This window comes from Mucor mucedo, assembly GCF_025094135.1.
Source record: "Mucor mucedo strain NRRL 3635 chromosome Unknown EV154scaffold_15, whole genome shotgun sequence".
In the NCBI taxonomy this organism is placed as follows: Eukaryota; Fungi; Mucoromycota; class Mucoromycetes; order Mucorales; family Mucoraceae; genus Mucor; species Mucor mucedo.
The window spans coordinates 409,046-430,031 of NW_026252299.1; the positions used below are offsets into that span (position 1 = coordinate 409,046).

General features: G+C 36.2%; 4 protein-coding genes across 4 annotated transcripts; 3 read left to right on the plus strand and 1 right to left on the minus strand.

Annotated features, from left to right (window-relative positions):
* Nucleotides 1–5: 5 nt before the first annotated feature.
* EV154DRAFT_478165 (uncharacterized protein) lies at nucleotides 6–1,615 on the plus strand (the record flags this gene model as incomplete). Its single annotated transcript, XM_051598174.1, has 4 exons — nucleotides 6–33; nucleotides 214–378; nucleotides 1,075–1,148; nucleotides 1,412–1,615. 4 exons carry the CDS (start codon nucleotides 6–8, stop codon nucleotides 1,613–1,615), a joined length of 471 nt encoding a protein of 156 aa, XP_051461186.1.
* Nucleotides 1,616–2,156: 541 nt separating this feature from the next.
* On the plus strand, nucleotides 2,157–3,168 carry EV154DRAFT_478166 (uncharacterized protein; the record flags this gene model as incomplete). Its single annotated transcript, XM_051598175.1, has 5 exons — nucleotides 2,157–2,183; nucleotides 2,395–2,481; nucleotides 2,694–2,799; nucleotides 2,881–2,985; nucleotides 3,023–3,168. The coding sequence occupies 5 exons, from the start codon at nucleotides 2,157–2,159 to the stop codon at nucleotides 3,166–3,168; spliced, it is 471 nt and encodes a 156-aa protein (XP_051461187.1).
* EV154DRAFT_548915 (uncharacterized protein) lies at nucleotides 2,973–4,318 on the minus strand (the record flags this gene model as incomplete). Its single annotated transcript, XM_051604839.1, has 3 exons — nucleotides 2,973–3,550; nucleotides 3,659–3,951; nucleotides 4,186–4,318. 3 exons carry the CDS (start codon nucleotides 4,316–4,318, stop codon nucleotides 3,425–3,427), a joined length of 552 nt encoding a protein of 183 aa, XP_051461188.1. The 3' UTR covers nucleotides 2,973–3,424.
* A 9,443-nt stretch (nucleotides 4,319–13,761) lies between these two features.
* EV154DRAFT_478168 (uncharacterized protein) lies at nucleotides 13,762–14,676 on the plus strand (the record flags this gene model as incomplete). The annotated part of the gene is made up of 3 exons (XM_051598176.1): nucleotides 13,762–13,900; nucleotides 14,167–14,277; nucleotides 14,507–14,676. The coding sequence occupies 3 exons, from the start codon at nucleotides 13,762–13,764 to the stop codon at nucleotides 14,674–14,676; spliced, it is 420 nt and encodes a 139-aa protein (XP_051461189.1).
* Between the last annotated feature and the right edge of the window lie 6,310 nt (nucleotides 14,677–20,986).

Consider the following 20,986-nt stretch of genomic DNA (forward strand, 5'->3'; position numbering starts at 1 on the left):
TGAAAATGTCCGTTTTAACGAAAATTGTTCATTGTAAAATAGATGCACTGTACATCACCCGAATGTACTCAATCTTTTTTTATCTAACAGAATAATATTGCGTATAATTTACAGATGCCAAAGGAAGTATAAAGTGCATTTTGTTATTGAAAATAACAAATAAGATTTTTTTATTTTTTAAAAAAAAATTATTTCACCTGGGATTTAAAATAGCGTGTGTCGTGAGACTGAGTCGCACTGCCAAACCGATAGATAACTCTCCTTATCTACTACTACTGTGGTACAAGCTGCCAAAGGGAGAGAAAAAAAGGGCGCGATGTAACATTATTTATAAGGATTCAGTGATGATATTTTCCCGTAGCGACGGTGCCAAAAGCAGTGAGCTTTTTTAATATGTATATTTAAAGAGCTGCTTTTGTTGGTAGCATTTAAAGATGGTAGAGCGTTCGATCCATCCATCCATCCAGCTCAGTTCAATTTTTTTTTTTTTTTTTATTTTTTTTTTTTTTTTTTTTTCATGCATGGATGGATGAATGCATTAACAGGTGCCATATAAAACAAAAGAGATGGATACTTTGGCTTGAATGATGAAAGAGAAGAATTACGTCCGGGAAGGTCAACTTCAGCGTATCAACCGCATCCATTAAAACCATGGTGACGGTGATGTAAATTCAACTCCTAATGATAAAGCAAAAGATCATCAAACTCTCGTATGATCCAAATGTGTACAAATTGCACTACCTGATTTAGGAAGCATTGGCCTGACTAGCCGTCAACCATAGGCAATGCCCTTTAAAAAACGATTGACCTTTTTTGTCTGTAGCCAGATTTTTCAGCAATGTCTACTAAAGATACACTCATGTCACCGCTTGGATATTTCTTCGTTGCTATAGCTTGTAACCATAGGCTTAGAAAGGATGCAGTTTTTCCCTGCGTTAAATTTTCTTTGTGGTAGTGATATAGCGCTAGTCCGGATTTAGATGTAGAAAAGCGACAGTTGTTATTAATTTACAAATGTGATAGTGAGTACCAGACTTCAATTATTCAGCATAAGCTGACTATTGTTTATAAAAGAAAGAAAAAGAAAAAAAAAGTGTTTTGAGAGTGATCTTAAAGGAGATACAAATCCAGTAGTATACCATGAACGAGTAAATAATATAGTGCTTTTAGATGTAAAAAGCTAAATCGTTTTTTTAATGAGCTTTTACAAAATGTTGCGAAAAGATAAATACAAAAGCTAACAGACAGCGACGAAAAGAGGGGATATTACTTGGTAATAATTATATGATAGCTCTTATTATTTTTATGCATGATTCAATCCTGTGCAACACCCGATGATCTGTTGGTATATTTGCCACTTGAAGCACTTATATGAGAATCTATTAGGGATTATTACTTTTCAACTGTCCAGCTTAAATTGTGTAATTATCAGCAGGCTCCAGATAATATATGGTGTCAATATTGGTTTATGGGCAGTTTCTTGGTATTCTTTTCCAATCTTGACGCTGTCATTGATTTACCTGTCATGATCCTGTTAGATCTTATGCCACAAATATGCTTTATGAGTAACCAGCTTTCAGACTCAATATTTATCATTGATCTGTCAGCTCTTTAAATTCTTTGTCATGATCCACATAAGCTAGGACTAACTTTTGTCATTACTTATTCTTTTATTTAATTTCTTGTTTATCTTTCTCTATAAATATAGCTGATTAATTTCACTTCTCCCAGTTTTCTTTCTCAGATATATTTCATAATCATCTTCTCTTTTCTTTTCTCCCTTTTATTCTTAAATAAATAACCTGCTCCAAGAAGCTATTCATTCTCTGTTCTGTCCTGCCTGTCTCGTTCCTCCCTCGTTCCTGACATTACCAAACATCGATGTTCGTTTTTTTTTTTTTTTTTTTTTTTTTTTTTTTATAAAATTCATCACATCAATTGCTATATGTGTAGGAGACTAAGTAATGCCTTATGAATAAATCACTGCTTTTCATCCATACATAGCCGAAAAAAATTAGCTTTCAAAAAGAGATGAAATTCCAACATTGTACGCGTATTTGGAACCAGAAGTTTGGGAATGTCAGTACGATCTTAAAGGCGCGGAATTTAAAAACGAAAAAAAAATAAAAAAAAGAAGGCACCTCAATTCTGATTCGATGGGCGGACCTGCTTCCGAAGACGCTGTACGCCAATCTCAGGAGAATGGGGAGCCTTAGACAGTGGTTGACGGAAAAATCAGTTTCAAGAGTAAATTTTGTCACATGATTATAATACCTTTATGGTGAATAAACCCAGAAGTAGCTCGCCACTCTGGATTATGTTTGTTCTAGAAATGCCACTGGAAGCACTTATATGAGAGAAACTATTAAGGATTATTAATTTTCAACTGCCCAGCTTAAATTGTGTGATTATCAGCAAGCTTTAGCTAATACATGGTATCAAAAATTGTACCTACGCAAAGATACACAGCATCATAGGTGGGTATGATCAATATACTGGCAAAAATCCATGCACAATACGAGACATTTATAATGAGATAAGCATAAAAGGTTAAAAAAAGACGTAAAAGGTAAAAAAAAAAATAAAAAAAAAAATAACTTTGTTATTATATCCATGATATCCTTAACAGACATCAAGAGGTCAATATAAATTAACAGCTTAAAATATATACACATTTAGTACAAACAACATAGTTTAAACCAGTATATGTGTTTTACAGCTTACCTTCAGCTTCTGGTTTAGTATTTCGGCATAAGCTTAAGATCAAACGAGCTCAAAGGCGAATGAGTGATGACAGATGTCAAAATAAGTATAAATCGTTTAATAAACATTTATGCGTAATTTTTACATTGTTTTTTGATTGTATATCCTTGTTCCCAGGTCTAGAGAACATCGAAATTACAGATCTTATGTTGCCACTACGTGCACTTTGGCTGTCCCAAAAGACAGCGCTGTCTTTCAAAATTTATTTATTGTTACTGAGGGGTGATTATTTGCTTTTTTGTGTCTTTTGTTTTACGAGTGACCAAGAGCAATGTGAAAGAGTCATTGGGACAACAAGTCGAAAGAAGTATTTTTTATGAAAGAAAGCACACTGTTTTTAAACGGCCAGCGTTTGAAAGTATAGTTGTCATACGATTGGATTGCAGAATGGAAGCACCGTTGTGAATGTGAAAGGTTGATTGTCAAAAACTTGTCTCCATTTAGATCTCCACATCCCAAGTAAAATACAAGCAACAATGAAAACGAATGATAAAGAAGTGGCGACAGTAGATTTTTTTTGTTTTTGTAATTCATTTGAATCAAGCGAAACGAGTATAGCCAGTATTCTACCAGGTTGAATTAGCACGTCCGTAAAAGGTGGTCGCGGGCTTTGGACGGAGCAAGGAATCACGCAATATAGCTCCCAATTGTTTTGGTTGATCTAATGCGTGAATACATGTGGACATTTAGGACTCAAGAAGAGGACAAAAATAGATAGACCCAGTAGACTATATATTGGGACCCAGGAGACGACGACAGTTACCAGTAGGTTGCATATACGCATCGGCTATTGCGACCCCAAATTTACGAATTAGCTTAGGGGAATATAGTTTCACGATCAGATTGTTGTTGAAGAATATGTGTATTGGGACCCACGATGAAGAAAATCGCGTACCAAGATCTTAGACATACGGACGCTGTGGTGAGGGAAAACCACAGAAATAATTGACTCAGAGGCCAGAATAACAGGAGTGTTGGAAGCTGGAATAACAATTGAAGCTAGGCCCGACTGCAGTAACGTAGCTAATGACAAGTCAGACAGACTAAGACTATAGGTAGGTAAGGAATCCCTCAGAGAAAAGAGAATTGTGAACGTATTTGTTGTTAACGGATGAAATCTATGTCTTTTTGTTGGAAATAGAAGTGTCAAATTGCTTACAACTTGAAAATAGCAGAGAAGAGTTATGCCTAAAGTTAATTATCCCAAGAATAGGGTGGATATTTTGATGAAGAAAAAAACTAAAGCAAATAATAAAGGAATGGGAGTGTAACTTTTATAAATGTTTGAGAGTGTGATTTCTATAACTGATTGGGATTGTGAGTTCTACAAATGATGAAAAGATGGTTTTAACTAAACTTGAGATTTTTGAAAGAGAAAAAGAGATCGATTAGGGACCATACACAACAAGCTGTCAATTTCACCTTGTTCAATAGTAGAGAATTTTTTAATACAGAATCCCAGGTGATTAGAAAGAGTAAATGGGGAATTATCTACTAATACTGTGGTACAACTTGCAAGAAAAAAAAAAGAGCAAATAATCTCCCATGAACACATCACTATCAAAGGCTGTCAATTTCGGGTCAACATCACATTGTTCAATAGTAGAGAATTTTTTTTTAATATAAAGTCCCAGGTGATTATAAAAAGTATATGGGGGGATTATCTACTACTACTGTGGTACAAACAGCAAAAGGGAGAGAAAAAAAAAGGGTGGGATGTTGTTACACCACCTTTTTCTTCTTCTGTTGGTCCTTTAGACTTCAGATCCCTATATTTTTGACTGCTTTTTGGTCCTTTTCTTATAAAAGGACCATAAAATTATTTAATAAAATCTTTAGTTTGTTCTTTACTATAATCTGATTTAGTCTTATTCACATAAGCCTGGTTTCATTATAAATATATATAACTACTGTTGTGTTTTAAGGTAAGGTTTTAAATTATAAAAAGACTATGGGAGTAGTTTGAGACTGTTTATAAGATTGTCTTTTATTAATAAATGAAATGTACGAATATTTATATAAAAGACTGTCTGCTGTGTTCATATCTCTAGTGCTATCTTGAAGTTATCATTGATTAACCAAAAATGTATACGATTATTACATAGTCACTAATTTAGTCTTGTTCTAATAAATGTTAAGTCTTCTTAACTCTCTTTGCTTTAAACTAAATTTTAAGTATTTCTCAGACGTACTAAATTAGACTTGTGATGTAATATCCTTATAGTTCTTACTATGACATTTATTGTTAAGCTTATATCACAAATGGTATCAGCATGGATAAACCTTTGTTAGCTCTAATATGGCTATAGCCTTGCTAGGTCACCACATTATCCCCACCCAGGTATTAACTAATACCGTTCAAGTACTTCTTTTTTTTTTTTTTTTTTTTTTTTTTTTTTTTTTTTTTTTTTTTTTTTTTTTTTTTATTTATTTGACATCAGCTTGGTCTTTGTTTACTTAAACAAATAGATACTACTTATCTCCTTAGAAATACTAATCTTAGATTCATGAATACTACTTATTCAGAATCAATATTTCTTCTTGTTTTGACTAACTGATCTTGTCGTTCTTTTTCTCTTTGTACCTGAACTTGGTTGGTTCGCAACATTTATATCCTTCAATAATCTTTTATTGGCCTTATTGATTTCTTTGATGCTTTCTGGTACTTCACCAATTCTTTGCCAGTATTCTTTGATAAACTTTGGATCTGTAAAGTTTTCTTCTGGTTCCCAAGAATCATAAGATTCATCAAAGTCAAACCATTTGCATCTATACAAATACTTGTTATTGTCATCTTTCTTATGACCAATGATTGCTTCAACTTCAAGAAACTCATCTTGATGCTCTGAGATCTTATCAGAAACTTTCTTTAGTAAGGAAGGAGGATAATTTCTAGGTTCTAAGAAACCTTTTTCATTCTTAAGAACATACGTATTAGCAGCAGTTTTTCTAACAACAGTATAAAATCCCTTATACTTTGGATCTAATTTATTCTGTTTCTCTGTAATCAAAATCATCACTGTCGATCCAGGCTTCAGGTCTAGCATTTTGTGACTTGTATCAAACTTTTGCTTTTGCTTTTCAGTGACTTGTTTTACGTTATCATACACTGCAGGGTAGACTATCTCAGTCATTCTTTTATCTTTTCCTGTAACTCTTTACGTGTATTTTCAGCTGTTTCATAATCCTTCTCTTGACTAAAGTCAACAAAATCATTTGGATTCCTACCAAACATTAACGAAAATGGAGTACTCTTAGTTCTAGCGTTATACTTGCTATTCAAAAACAATTGAGCAGAAGGCACCTTTAAATCCCAGTCAGCAACGTTACCAACTATTTGCTTCTTAATGGTGTTTACTGCAGACTGTACAGCTCTTTCACTTGCACCATTAGCTCTAGGGTGATACTGAGAAATTAACGCGTGTTCAAAACCAACGTTCTCTTTTATGCACTTCATTAGAGAGTTCACGAACTCACGACCTCCATCACTTTGCAACTTACGCATTGGACCCCATGTACCAATTATGTCTAACACTTGTAACGCAACCGTGGCCATGCTTTTATCTGGTATGGCACGTAACACATAAAACTTACTTGCAATGTCGATCATTACTAACAAGTACTCATTACCTTTAGTTGACATTGTGAATGGACCAGCTAAGTCGATACCCCAACTATCCCCAGGAAGTGTGGCACTGACAGGTCTTAAAGGGTTGTACCCCTTTCTTGTAATGTTATGGCGCTGACATTGAATACATGACTGAATAAGCTCATTTGCTTGTTCCTTCAACTTGGTCCAATAGATACCTTTTCTCTTTAAGGCATGTACTATTGCTTCTATACCAAAATGACCTTTCAAATGTTCTTCGACTACCAACTTATTTCTCTCATTCTCTGTAGGAGGAGTAAAGTATTCACCACTCAGGATATCTGGCAGAGGTTCTTTAGTGACAGCACTATTTCTCATTATGGATTTAACCTCATTATCCCCACCCAGTTCATTTAACAATGGTTCAGTCTCCTCAGACAAACGCGACAACGCATCAGGCAAGACATTAGCAACACCAGGTAAATGAACGATCTTAAAGTCATACTGCAAAATTGTGTCCATCCATGCAATCATCATCAGATTTGCGACACGTTGGGTGTGCAGATACGTCAAAGCTTTATGATCCGTATATAAGGTAAAAGTGGATCCATAGACATACTTATGAAAACGCTTGAGTGCAAATACTAATGCTAGTAATTCTCTTTTTGTAGCGGAATATTTTCTTTCACTCTTGGATAAGCTCTTAGCTACAAAAGAAATATATTTGGTCTTACCAGCTATGACTTGATATAATACAGCTCCAATACCACTAAGAGATGCATCACAACTAATACAAAAACGAGAATTCATATCTGGATACGACAAAACCAGATCACTCAAAAGTGCTTTTTTCAAGTTATCAAATGCAGTTTGCTGTCTAGCGGTCCATAAATGTGTAATAGACTTTTCATTTCTTAATGAATCCAATGGCGACATGATGGATGATACATTTGGAATCAACGTTCTGAAGTAGTTGATCAAACCACAATAACTTTGGATATCTTTACCCGTTTTAGGTTGAGGAAATTCTAATACATTAACAAGCTTTCTACGGTCCATGGTAATCCCTTTTGGAGAAATGTGAAAACCAAGTAAATAAATCTTTTGAAAGAAATGGCATTTCTTAGGATTTAATTTCAAATTGACCCTTGTTAATCTCTCAATAACTTGCTTCAAGTGTTCTTTATGTTCCTCAAACGTCTTACTAGCACAAACAATGTCATCCACAAAAAATCTTACAAAAGGTAAACCTTCCAAAGCTATACTCATAGTTCTTTGAAACTGTGAACTAACATGCTTGATACCAAATACTGTTCCGATAGGCTTATACTGTACACCACGCCATGTGAAACTGAGCTTATGTGCATCCTTTGGGTTCAAACGCAAAGAGTTGAATGCAGACTTCAAGTCAAGAGTTGAATAGATATTAGCACCTTTCAAATCTTCAAAGAGTTCACCAATAAGAGGCAGAGGCATACGATCAATTGACTTCAATAGAGTATTCACTAATCTGGGATCATGGCATACACGATAACCAGTCACTTCACCTTTACCATTTGTCTTCTTGACTACAGTCAAAGGTGTATTCCATTCCGTGTTTGCAGGAGCTCTTTCAATGATACCATTCTCAATCCATTCTTTCACCTGTTCATCAACGACACCTTGCATCGAAATAGGAATAGGATAAGGACTTCTGAAGGCAGTAGCATTTTCCGGAGTATCCAAGCAAACAACACTTTCAGGTATGGTACAAAACGATCCTTTAGGAATAGCTTGATTGTTCTTAACATATCTTTGAATATAATCCATAGCTTCCTCAAACTCTTTGGGACCAACAGCGGGATTATTTTCCTTTAACTCATTTTCTCTTTCAATGGATTCAAGAAGATCACTCTTATTGTTAAAGCGCCTATCAGCTTCAAGTCTTTCTTCGGTTGAATCTTTATCATCATAGACTAAAGGTAAACCATAAATACCAATTCCAAGAGAAAACATATAATCAGTACCAATACTGAAATCATACTCGTTACTATTAGTCAAGTTCATCACTTCGAACTCACGTCGAATGGTCTTACCATTACAAGAAACATTCATTACACAAGTACCGATTCTTTTCACGTAAGTGTTACTATCAGCTAAACGTATAAAATATTTATGCACATTATCTTTGTTTACAAATTTTTTATTAACTTGTGTTACATAACTAATAGCTATACTATTCTTCGTACAAAAATTCACATCCACAGAACTAAACGTGGCACCACAGTCCAACAACGAGATGGTTAATCAAGAGCCATCATAGACAAAGCACTAGTATTGTCCTCCAACGAGCGAGAAGAAGAAGAAGAAGGTCCAGCCACAGAACCAGAAGAAGAGCTTGGTGACCCACCAGAACGAGTTGCCATTCGTGATACCCTGGTCTCAAGATATCGTTCCCTTTCGGGACAGGAGTGTCCTTTCTCCCAAGGAGACTTACACGAAAAGCAAATGTTATCTTTCAATGCAGCTTTGAAATTCCAAGTCTTCTTGGATCTCTTACCAGCATCGCCAGAAGAGGAAGATCTTTTCTTACCCTTACCAGCACCAGAAGAAGAAGAAGCACCATTTCTTTCGGCGAAAGATTTCCACTCGGAAACAGGACTGGTCTCAGCGTCGTTCTTCAACAAAGAAGAGGTGTCAAAAGTCGTGGTACTTACCAACGAAATGATTTCCTCGACCTTCGATGGCATCTTGGTTCCATAATTGGATGAGAGCGGGATCATACAAGCTTGTCGGACTTCCGGACGCAGATTCCACCAAAAACAGAGAACCAATTGGATACCATCTTCCAAAGAGGCTTGGCGTCTAAATTTCTGAAATTTAGCTCCAAACGCGCGAACTGACTCCTTTGGTCCTTGCTTCATTGACCAAACACGACCCATGTTAACGAACTTTCGAAAAGGAGTGTCACAGTAGTCCAAGAGTTGACTTTCTGCTAATTTCCAACTCATGGACTTGCCCTTGAGGTTGTCATCGAACCATACTCTTGTTTCCTTGGTTAGGCACGAAGGAAGGAGACGTTCCCAAGAGTCATCCAAAACCAACGCGTGGGCTTCCAAAACAGTTACGAACTCCTGGCAAAAATCATACACAGAATCGAAGAGTTCACGAGAGGGCTTTTCCAAATACAAGTCTGACTTCAGCTGCAGGAAAGGAAGGTTGTTGGGCACGAAACGGCTTCGTTCATCTTGTACCGGGACAGAAGGCGAATTTTCTTCACGAAGGTTTTTCAAGGTCTCTTCCGCATCCTTGTAAAGAGCTAAGGCCTCCTTTGACAGCAATGATGCATTCTTGCTTGCATCAGAACGAGCATCCACCTTGGACAGAGCCAAATAGTTACCAAGACAGATATAATAACTATTTTTCTTTTTTTCAAAGTCTTCTTGAGCAGACTCGAGGAGCATACCGGCAGTGTACTCAGTATTGATGTTAATTCTGGGACCATCCGAACTACCAGCAGCGGAGAGAGCAGAAGAGGAATGATCAGAATCATTTTCAGACATCACAGTGTCTTCGTCACGAGCAACAGTAGGGACTTGATTACGATGAACATCGTTTTGTTGTTCATGAGCAGCAGGAGATTGGATAGGAGATTGTTGAGCAGACATAGTAGAATTCAAACTAAAAAATGTTGTGTTTTAAGGTAAGGTTTTAAATTATAAAAAGACTATGGGAGTAGTTTGAGACTGTTTATAAGATTGTCCTTTATTAATAAATGAAATGTACGAATATTTATATAAAAGACTGTCTGCTGTGTTCATATCTCTAGTGCTATCTTGAAGTTATCATTGATTAACCAAAAATGTATACGATTATTACATAGTCACTAATTTAGTCTTGTTCTAATAAATGTTAAGTCTTCTTAACTCTCTTTGCTTTAAACTAAATTTTAAGTATTTCTCAGACGTACTAAATTAGACTTGTGATGTAATATCCTTATAGTTCTTACTATGACATTTATTGTTAAGCTTATATCACAAATGGTATCAGCATGGATAAACCTTTGTTAGCTCTAATATGGCTATAGCCTTGCTAGGTCACCACAACTACTATAATTGTACGAAAGCCCTTCTTATAAATCAGCACTGAATAGTCTTAACAGTTGTATTTTACTATACTCCTTCGAAGACACAGATAACTGATTCGTCGTAGCATTTCCCTTTTATATCTTTATATTTTATTTTATCTTAGTTGACAACTTACAGTCTGGTGCTCACGTTTTAAGAACTTTTATCTTAATCTCTACTAGTGTTCGAACTTTTCGAGCTTGCACCGATCTTGCGCTAGTTCGAACGAAGCTCGAACCGAGTTTTTGTACTCGAGCTTGCGCCACTTTTTTTGGGTTCGAGCGAGCTTCGATCGATGCTCGCTCAAAGCTCGCTCGGCTAAAATGTCGATAGTAGTCACTTTAAAGTTTAGGTCCTTGAAAGACTACAGATGGCATTTTCCCTTGATTTTAATCTTTTCTTCCCTTTACCATTTTTTTTTATTTATGCTCTAATAATTCCAATTAAAATGCTTTGGACTTTTATTTAATTGTACAACCAACAAACACATTTACCATAGAAAATAAAACAGTGTTGCACACTATACCCAACTAAGCCAATTTTTTACAGCAACCATAATAACATGACGTAGCAGAATTAATTTAAACTTTCATGTTCAAAAATCCAAATGTATTATAATTATGGATGCAGTAATAGTTTGATTTAATTATCCGAATTTGGTGTTTATAATACTTAATATATGACTCTGTCTACTAAATCTTCCATTTAATAATCCTAAATATAATTCTTATTGATACTGTTATATTAAATACTGATAATTTACTTTATGTACAGGCTTGATCTCATATCATCCTTCATACAAGTATAAGACATACATTTAAATTATGACATTGATATGAAAACATATGAAGGTTACATCAGCCACATTGAGGTGCCACAGCTATCTGAATTAAGAACTACATTTTCCCCTGAATATTGTGCTACAAGACATTCACAGTTTAAGAATGAATGCTATTGTTATTGTTATGGACATCTCATTATGGCCTTTCTATATGGGATCATTACATTGGAGTATTATCTGGATGAATCTACCCACGACCGTCATCAGTACATCTGTGATCAATGTCTGAAATAATGTGTATATAAAGACCCCCTTTTATTTGTTTAATAAAGCCTAAGTTAATTTTTGCAATTTTGATAATTTTCTTGTTTTTATTTATAAATCTACACCGATTTCCACAGACTCATGGGTTTCGGCCACGTAAGCTGAAACTAACACTAAGACTAATTAAGTAAGCCAAGACATTCTTAAATGCAAACCCATGTTATCTGAAAAGATATAGATACTCCCCCTTTTTATTATTAAATACTTTGTAAACCGTTCTCCTTTTGTCTTTGTATAACTGGTAGGTATCTTCTGATATTATTGCTATTATATAATCCTAGCCACGTTCCTGAAACGCTTGTTAATTATAGTGGTGATGGGAACGCTTGTTAATCAAAGTAGTGATGGGAACGCTTGTTGATCAGAGTGATGATTAATCAAAGTGGTGATCGAAACGCTTGTTAATCAAAGAGGGTCATCCTATAATAAGCGATGTGTTTTTTCGTTTTCGTTTTTTTATCTTTACCTCAATTTAGGCAAAAACACACACACACACATACACATACACACAGACACAAACAAACTATGGAACACCATTTCGAAGAACGCAGAAATGAACTATACAATCTTTTCACTTCGTTTTGTGAAGGTAAAAAAGTTTAGTTGGGATGGGGGTGTGAATCGACAAAAAGGATGTGTGAGTATGGGGGAATACTGACAATTTATTTTTTGGGGATGGCTGTAGATTTTGCCCATCATGCTCCTTCTACAATTACCACAATGTTAATTGATAACGACTTTTTTTTTCTGGCCTGGAGCCATTACCGGTGAACGAAGGCTATCTTTGTTTGACCTATAACCAGTACAGAGTTCGCATGAGCCAAGTACCTCTGCCGGTCCGATTTGGTAGGAATAACAGCAAAAAAAAATCCATATAAAACATCTGGTATCAATACTAACATGAGAGGTGATTTAGTGAACGTCGTTGACGATGAGGAGGACAAACTTTTGGTGTCTCCCCCTCATCCTGCAGCTCCTTTCGTGGCTTTCCCCCTGTGGCTGAGGTTCTGCCTGTCCCCCCCCCCTCTGCTCCCCTTCCACGTGGCTCTGCTATCACCACCGCCCAACCCTCCCCACCCTGACTTTTTCGCCCGTCAGTATGAAGGTAAGTTTGTCACCATGGTAATGGTTTTTCGATAAAAGTAACCTGCATCTCATGTTGTCTCTCTCTCTAGTTGGTGACCGTTTTCGACGTTTTCCTGGTGAAATTGTTCACGCAATCACCACCACCACGAATTCCATTCGCTTGCCCTTTGCTCGGGTTGCTAGAGGGCAGTTGAAGTTAAACACAGTAGTAAGGGAGTATATATTTGTGCAAGGAAACATGGCCGCCTCACAGGTTAGAAACCTTCTGCTGGCTTTGATCCTTTTTCTGATGAATGATGGGGTGCTAACCGTGCGCCAACTTGCTTGTAAGTTGTTTAAAGATGTTTTCAAAATCACCTTAACTTATCTATCTTTATCAAACAAAAATGTAGTGCTGCACTCACCCGACCCAACTCGCTCTGAGCTGGAATCCATTCGACTGGCATTAAAACTTGGAGCCTTTCTTGCTCCAATTGTGGAAGACGCAGGTCTTACTGCTTTGTTGTTGGTCGACCTGTTCCCTCCGTCGAAACTACAACGGGCAAGAGCGGCAGTCCTTTCGGACTATGGAGCTTTTGTTGCAGGTTTAAACCTGCGTAACTTATTCGAAAGTCAACGGTTGCCTTTAGTTCTCGCTTTCGGTGTCGAAACATTGTGGGACTTCCACAATGAGTTTTTTTAAAAAACGTTTTTCTTTTTCTTTTTCCAACTTCTATTTCAATAAATAACAATTTTATTATCTTAACTTTCTGCAATTAACATCACTTTGGCGTGCACTTTGTGTAATAAAAAGGACGAGCGAGTTCGAGCTATCTTATTTGCAATCGAGCCGAGCTTAAGAAACTTCGAGCGAGCTCGAGCTGCAAAAAAACGCATTTGAGCGAGCTTCGACTGGAACACGATCGAAGCTCGCTCGAGAGTTTCGATCTTCATTCCGAACACTAATCTCTACTCTTTTTTCTTTATTTCACGTTACCGCTTTTACACTTAAACAAGCCAGTAACAATATATAAAAATATGAATAAAAGAGAGCCAATCCCAGAGAAACCAGATAAAATACATGTATGTAATTGGTTTTTCTCAGACATAAATTATTTCAAAAATCACATATAATGGATAATATATTTAAGGGGTATGACAGAATGAATGTAATTAAGGTTATTCACATTCTTTATGACATGGCGCATGATTTTCAAATTCCAGAAACTGAAAATCACATACAAATTCGGGTTTCAAAGCTTAAGCTTAATTGTACATAGCGAACCTCCATTTTCGTATTTGATTTTTTTTTTTTTTTTTTTTTTTTTTTTTTTTTTTTTTTTTTTACATTTTTGATTTACTATTTGGGATGTCCAAAGTTTCATTGTCTGATGACGAGCCATCACAAAGCAAATCCAGCTATTTTTGTATATACAACAATTGCTTTAGCATTTATTGCTTAGTCCAATTACTTTTCTTCAACTACTTAAATTGAATATTTTTAAGATCAAAATAATAAATTAAATCACTGCAATAAGTACGACAAACACGTTGCCCTACTGGAACTGCAATTCTTTGGTCCCTCGCAAGCACAGCAAACTATTTTTCAAAGATTCCGATTAAGGACATTCGATTTTTATTTGTCAAAGGTTACATTTTTTTATAAACAGAATCTGTTAAAATTTTAATAATAAATATGAACGATTGCATATCTTCAGCGGCAGAAAATCAGAATTGTGCAAATGAAGAAGTAAAATCTGTATGCCCAAAAACCTTCTATCAGATTGTTTAATGTCCAAATCCGATTTATTTTCCAATAAGAACATTTTATTTTTATCGATTTTACTTTCTTTTTACCATCTCCATTTTATTTTACAGATAAGAGTTTCCAAAATTATTCAAGTGCTGACTTCATCAATGGCCAACGCCCACACCCTCCTGTGGTAAGAGGCCAACCCTGCGTAAACCCTCCGTCTGCTGCACAGATTAAGCTGGCGTACGTGTACCTGTGGCATCCTATCGACCTGTACCTACCCCTTCTTCTGTAATTGCAATCATCTTCCGAACACGTTTCTTCTGCTGGCCGTTTTCCTGCTACCGAGCAAGCTCCTCCTGCTGCTGCCGATCAAAAACATCGCTTTTAAAGTTATCTTCATGACATTGGTAACGATAAAATGAATTTATTTTATTTAGTGTAGACCTGTAAGGGTTTGTAAAATCAACTGGAGCCAAAAACTCATCATTTTATGACATAAAGATGAACATACTCAAAATCAAGTTATAACACATGCACGGAAAGACACACCCATCCGTAGTTATTGTGAAAGCCATGAATTTGGAGATTATGTATATCAAAGTAACTTCATCAAAAGGGGTTTTGTCTGAAGCGTGATACAATAAACAGAGTTTGTTATGGACGTCATGACTGAACTAGTGTATTATCTCAAAATCCTCAAATCACGTGCTTTTGTTCGTCAGTAAACTTCGAAGGCTAACTATAGAGTATTTTCAAAAAAGGGGGCTAATTATGTGGAGTTCACAGCTAGTGTAGAGGATACCTAACAGAAGCGAGGGCAAGAGCAGAACAGAAAGGTTATTTAGGTGAGAACAAGGATAACAAAAATTATATATACATATAATGGTTTTATTATATGTTTAAAAATAAATGAAAGCCGAAAAAAATATATCCAAGAAGAAATGAAAATGTATAAGATCTTAATTACAGAAGTACACATAAATAAACATGCCTTTATTTGTAACAGTTGACAGGACTAGTAGACGATGGTTCAGAGATCAAATTTACCGAGAAAGAATCTTAGTCATATTGAGTTCGAGACGTATTTGTGGCATCGGGCATAGATAGAGATGATGACATGAGCTGGTACTACTTATGTTATATAACGGACTTTAAGGACAAGGATACAAAGACAATGGATGTTAAATGTGTTTCACAAGTAGAAGGTAGAACGGAGATAAACTATTTGGAGCAGAGACGCTGGACAAGATGCAATAGTCATGTTCAACGTTTACATGTGCGACAAAAGAAAGAGAACAGGAAACATGTGTTACAAAAACGATGGTCTGGCTTTGTTTCAATAACAATATGAAGCATTTTGTAGGATAGTTTTCAAACCGCAACCATCGGAGTTCATGACCACAAGACTATTTTACGTCTCGGCTATTGTATTAAGAATGGACACATGAACAAATATGCAGACACTATAAAGCAGAACGATAAGCGACATTTCAAGAATTGTTTGAAGTAAAACTCTTTATTAAGAATAAAGGAAAGGTGGTATTTTTGTTTTGGGGAAGAAACAATGTTTTTGTCATAAGCAAGTTCTGTTTATACGCGTTAATTTGCATGGGAAGAACTAATATAGGTTAAGCTACATAATTGGACGAGGCGGTTTGTTTTATTGGTAAGATTAAGTAGTCAGGAGTTGATAATCCAAGATTGGCGAAATTTAATGGACATTGAGAAGGTCAATAATTTGAGAGAGCGAAAAGCCACACCAAAATTAACGTGAACGATGCCTTTGACAAGATCCTTTGAAGCTGATATGGGATACTGACTTATAATTTAGTTCAATGTTGTATATGTTTTTTAAAGAGGGAGGTATTTACCTATGTAATGTTTGTTCCAAGCGCTACAAGACGTTTTGGGGAATACAAGATATATCGCTTTGGTTTTTTTTACAGGGTATAAGGCCGTTCTCAGGATTTCAATCTTATTTTGTACCTAACAATTAGAACCAAAAAGTTACTCGTTTGTAATGATTAATATATTATGCAGAGTACTTAACAAAAGCGGGAGCACCTGGTGAAGCAATCAATATAGAGGAGAAAACCGAAACGCGTTAGTCGCTTAAAATACTGATAGCAAACATAGGACTACCGAAAAAAAAAAAAGCCTATAAACTCTCAACGGACCTAAAATCTACTTGAAGAGAGCGTTTGAACTATTCAGCAAATTAAGTAGCTAATACATACAGTGCATCTATTTTACAATGAACAATTTTTGGCTCCGATTTTTCAAAAAAAAATAAAAACTCTATCTCCTCGATGAATTCAACAGGTATCCAAAATCCGGCTCTATTACATTCTTTATTAGAGAGTTCTCCACAAACTAATAGAGCCGGAATTTTTTTTTTCACACAAAATTTTTTACAGATGGCAAAACAAAATTGGCCATTTACAGTGGGGAGACCCAAAGATGTCCAGGAGGTGTTTTACAGTGCAAAAATTCATAAAAATCCAACAGATATATCCCGGTTAAACATTTTCCCGCGATAAATTAGATTTCTCTGTCAAAAAATATGAAAATCACCAGTCTAAAAATCCGACTTTTAAGTTCTGAAAATGTCCGTTTTAACGAAAATTGTTCATTGTAAAATAGATGCACTGTAGGATGGCAAAAAAGGCATTATTTGCTTAAAGTGCTTGTAACCAGCTTCGCATTACTAAGTACTACAGTCTATTAATTCTCAACGGACCAAAGTCGACTTGGAGAGAGTTTTCAAAGTATAACCGTTCGTCAGCGCATCCTTCAGCCCATACAAGTCTTACCAGATTACGCATTCCCCGATGGCAACAGCACCTTAATCAATAAGCGTAGGAGTGATCCCTAGAATGAAGAAGAATTCAGAATGAGTAATTGTTATAATTGAAAGAAAGTTCGAGAGAAAAATTAAGTCAACAAATACCCCAGTTATTATCTAGCTCTAGAAAAACCCAGTCACACCTGAAAACCATTTTGGCTCAATTTTCCTCAAATTTTCGTCCCATATAGACGGGCCAAGAATACGGCTAATAGTATTAAGCTTGAAAGCGCTAATATCTTCAGTAGGCTTGTTTTTTTTAAACAGCGCAATTTTTAAGGAGTGATAAAAAAATTGGGGGTGCGGGGTGAATCCTTCCGCCCAAGAATACAGCTCATAGTATCAACGTTGTCCCTTTATTTTTTTCTAAAACTTGTCAAATAATAGTGCAAATTATGCGTCCTGTAGTCAAAAAGGTCATAGTCGTGGATCCCACCTAGATGTTCCTTTAAATCCAGTAAACCTAAATACGAATGTAGTCATCTCTTCCTTTTTTTTTTTTTTTTTTTTTTTTTTTTTTTATTTGAAATTACTGACGTTTTTATAGGTGACATCATTGAATAACCATGACAATGCACTAAATAACCAAACCTCAGTTCTTGTGGTACAGCAAAAAGAAATTTTTTTGTAAGCATTTTAACTAAGATTGATTCCAAATTGGACATGGAGGTAGACGAACCTGAGTTCATTTCAACTCATGAGCCAGTCCAAGAAAGAATAGTCCGCTGTTCAACATGTCAACAACCTGGGCATTTAAGGAGAACTAGCCTTTTGTACCGCTAGAATAGTAATCGTGCACACCAGACTATAAATCAAGCAAAGCAAACTCAAATACTGCCCAGTAGACATTGTTTGGGAAGGATGACCAGTATGTGTTCTAACTGCAATGCATTCATGTGCGTCGTAGAAAGGTCAGAAAGCAGTCTTCATAATGGCAGTTTTCAACTCTGTAGTGGATTGGATAATAAAAAGAGACACCATTTCACTCTACACCTGGACTTATATCCAACTTATTACGCGAAAATGATCAAAGAAACAAGGAGTTTAAAAAACACATGCGGTCTAACCACAATGCCTTAGGCTTTACTTCCATGGGTATCAATTGGGACGAATCTGTTCGGAACTCTCGCGGCGGGGCGTATTCTTTTCGAATTCATAGCAGCATTTATGACCAAATTGGATTGTTGCTCCAATCCAACAATGTTGCACCATCATTTGCTCAAATTTATGTCTTTGATGCTTAACATGGGATTGAAAATTGAGACCGTATTACAAGCCATGTCGACATCAACACGTTAGGAGACTTACAAATTCTAATGCATGATATCAATCCTATAGTCAGACACTTTAAGACGATGAGCCAATATTTAATTGAGAATTCAGATTACGTTGCAGATGTGGCACTGGTATTCCAGGCAAAAGAATTCCCAGATGCACGAAGACATGATTCACCAACTAGTTGGATTGAAGTTGGGATATTAATTTTGGGCAGTGACAATAGACCGGAAGGGGATTAGATTAAGGTTAGAGAAATTATTATTAGGCCCCAAACTCATGGTCAACGTAAGAGTATCAACGAGTTACACCAGACATACGATCCAATATCTTACGCTTTGATATTCCCAACAGATCAATCGGGATGGCATAAAGAATGTGTATCTGATAACGGTTTAAAAGTCACTACAATGCAATTTTATAGTTTCCGTCTCCGGTTTAGAAACTAGGGGCATGATTTCCGTCTTTATGGAAAACTATTTTATCAGTGTAATGTGGATATGTACGCTAAGATTGACCAGTTTCGTTTAAGCGTTATAAGAAATAACCAGGCCAGTCTTCGAACCGAACTTTGCCGTGTTATAAAAGATGCTGTTGCACCTGATGTCAATGATAGGAGCTCTAATGGTTGAAAACGTATTCTTCGAAGCTCCTTCATTGGTGGCCCACAACATATGTCCCAGTTGTATCAAGATGCCACTAGTAATATTAGAAGTTTTGGAAACCATGATTTTTTACTTCTTTTACCTGTAATCTTACATGGCCTGCAATTCCAAGCGAGTTTTTGTATGGTCAAACTGCTACAAACAGGAAAGAAAGGCAGAAAAATGTCATCCGCAAGTTTTTTAATTTATATGGAATTATTAAATATGCGAATTAGCCTAAAAGATTCTTTAATTATTGATAGTCCTTCTTCTGCGACCACGTCTGGCTAATGGAGTATCTTTTTCCAAAGACACATCATCATTTTCTCTACCAGACTGCTCTTCATTGGGTATAGAGAAACTCTCTGGTTGCTCTAGTCCGAGACCAGGAGGGATGATCTCTTTATCATCGGACAAAGAGCTTGACTTCTTTTTCGACACTCTCTGCAAAACAAAAATTACATTAGTTGCTTAACAAATAACCGAACTTCCTTTTTTATAATGTACGTACCTTATCTCCCAATGTGTTGTGAGCAACACTAGCCAGCAGTCTTTCAGCTCCCAGTGATCCAAGCATTGATCCAATCCTATCTTACCTCTTCTGGCCAGCGCTTCCAAAGCAAGGATATACTTCATCTTGAGCTCACGGGAATGCATACTCCATGTCTTTATACTAAGACCTGGGTCTGAATGGACCTCTGCCTTCAATTGTGTGATGCATAATTTAGCATAATCTCTCAATACACCATACAAGGATTTCAATTCCACGTTCTTCATTTCAATTTCTTCTTGACTTTGCTCAGGTGTATAACATAAATCAGGTCGAACACACAACAAGAACTCCCAGAGCGCCTCTCTGTCACTAATACTACCAGGTTTACTCTTTTCGGTTACAATACCAGTGTCAGGCTTTTTACCTCCAGGAAAACGAGCGATACTTATGACAGCCGATTGATCGGTCATCTGATCGACTGTTATAAAAACGTGTTAGTTGTATGTCAAAGTATACCAATGCCATGTTATGATTACCTCTTCTCGGTGTCAAGTGAGTCACGCTCCCTCCAATCAACCGTTCCTCCATGGCGTCAAGACGATCGCTTACCTGGGAGTGGTTGGATCGGATTTCGGTTTGCAAATAAAATACTAGCTTTTGAAGTTCGATGATGGTACGAACCATGTCATTTGTGTTATATGCGGGCATTTTCAAATTATTTTATGATGTAGATTGATAAAAACCGCTTTGTCAGAAAAAAACGCGCTATATATATATTCTCCATATTCGTGTACGTCATGGTTTTTACATCATATCCATGATATAATCCATGGTACTATATAAAAAATATTAGCACTCGTTGCAATACGTAATGACAGCTGTCTGGGATCCAAAATTGGATCTAGTGGTTAATGCAACTGCGTTAAATACTTTATGTTCGGATTAGATTACGGCATCTTTCTTTAACACTTCCCTCGATTTAATTCCATGATTTCATCACGTAATTTTACTTGCAGCTATTGCGACAGTCTTTTTGAAAACCATGCTCGAATGGTCGAGCATCAACGAAGAGTAAAATGCCATTTATTTGCAGTAAGAATTGGAATGAACAATATCAATACCAATACACAAGATGATGCTGAAGAAGAGCTTACTTCCGTCCAAAATCTTGATGAGCATTATGCGGACGATGATACTGTAATGGAAGAAGCTGCAGGTAATAATAATAAAAATTATGGTAACAAATTTCTAACTTACAATGTATTGCTACAATAACTAGCACGCGATGACCCTTTCATGGTCGAAGATGCGATCAGATACAAGCACTTTGACGACGATTACAACT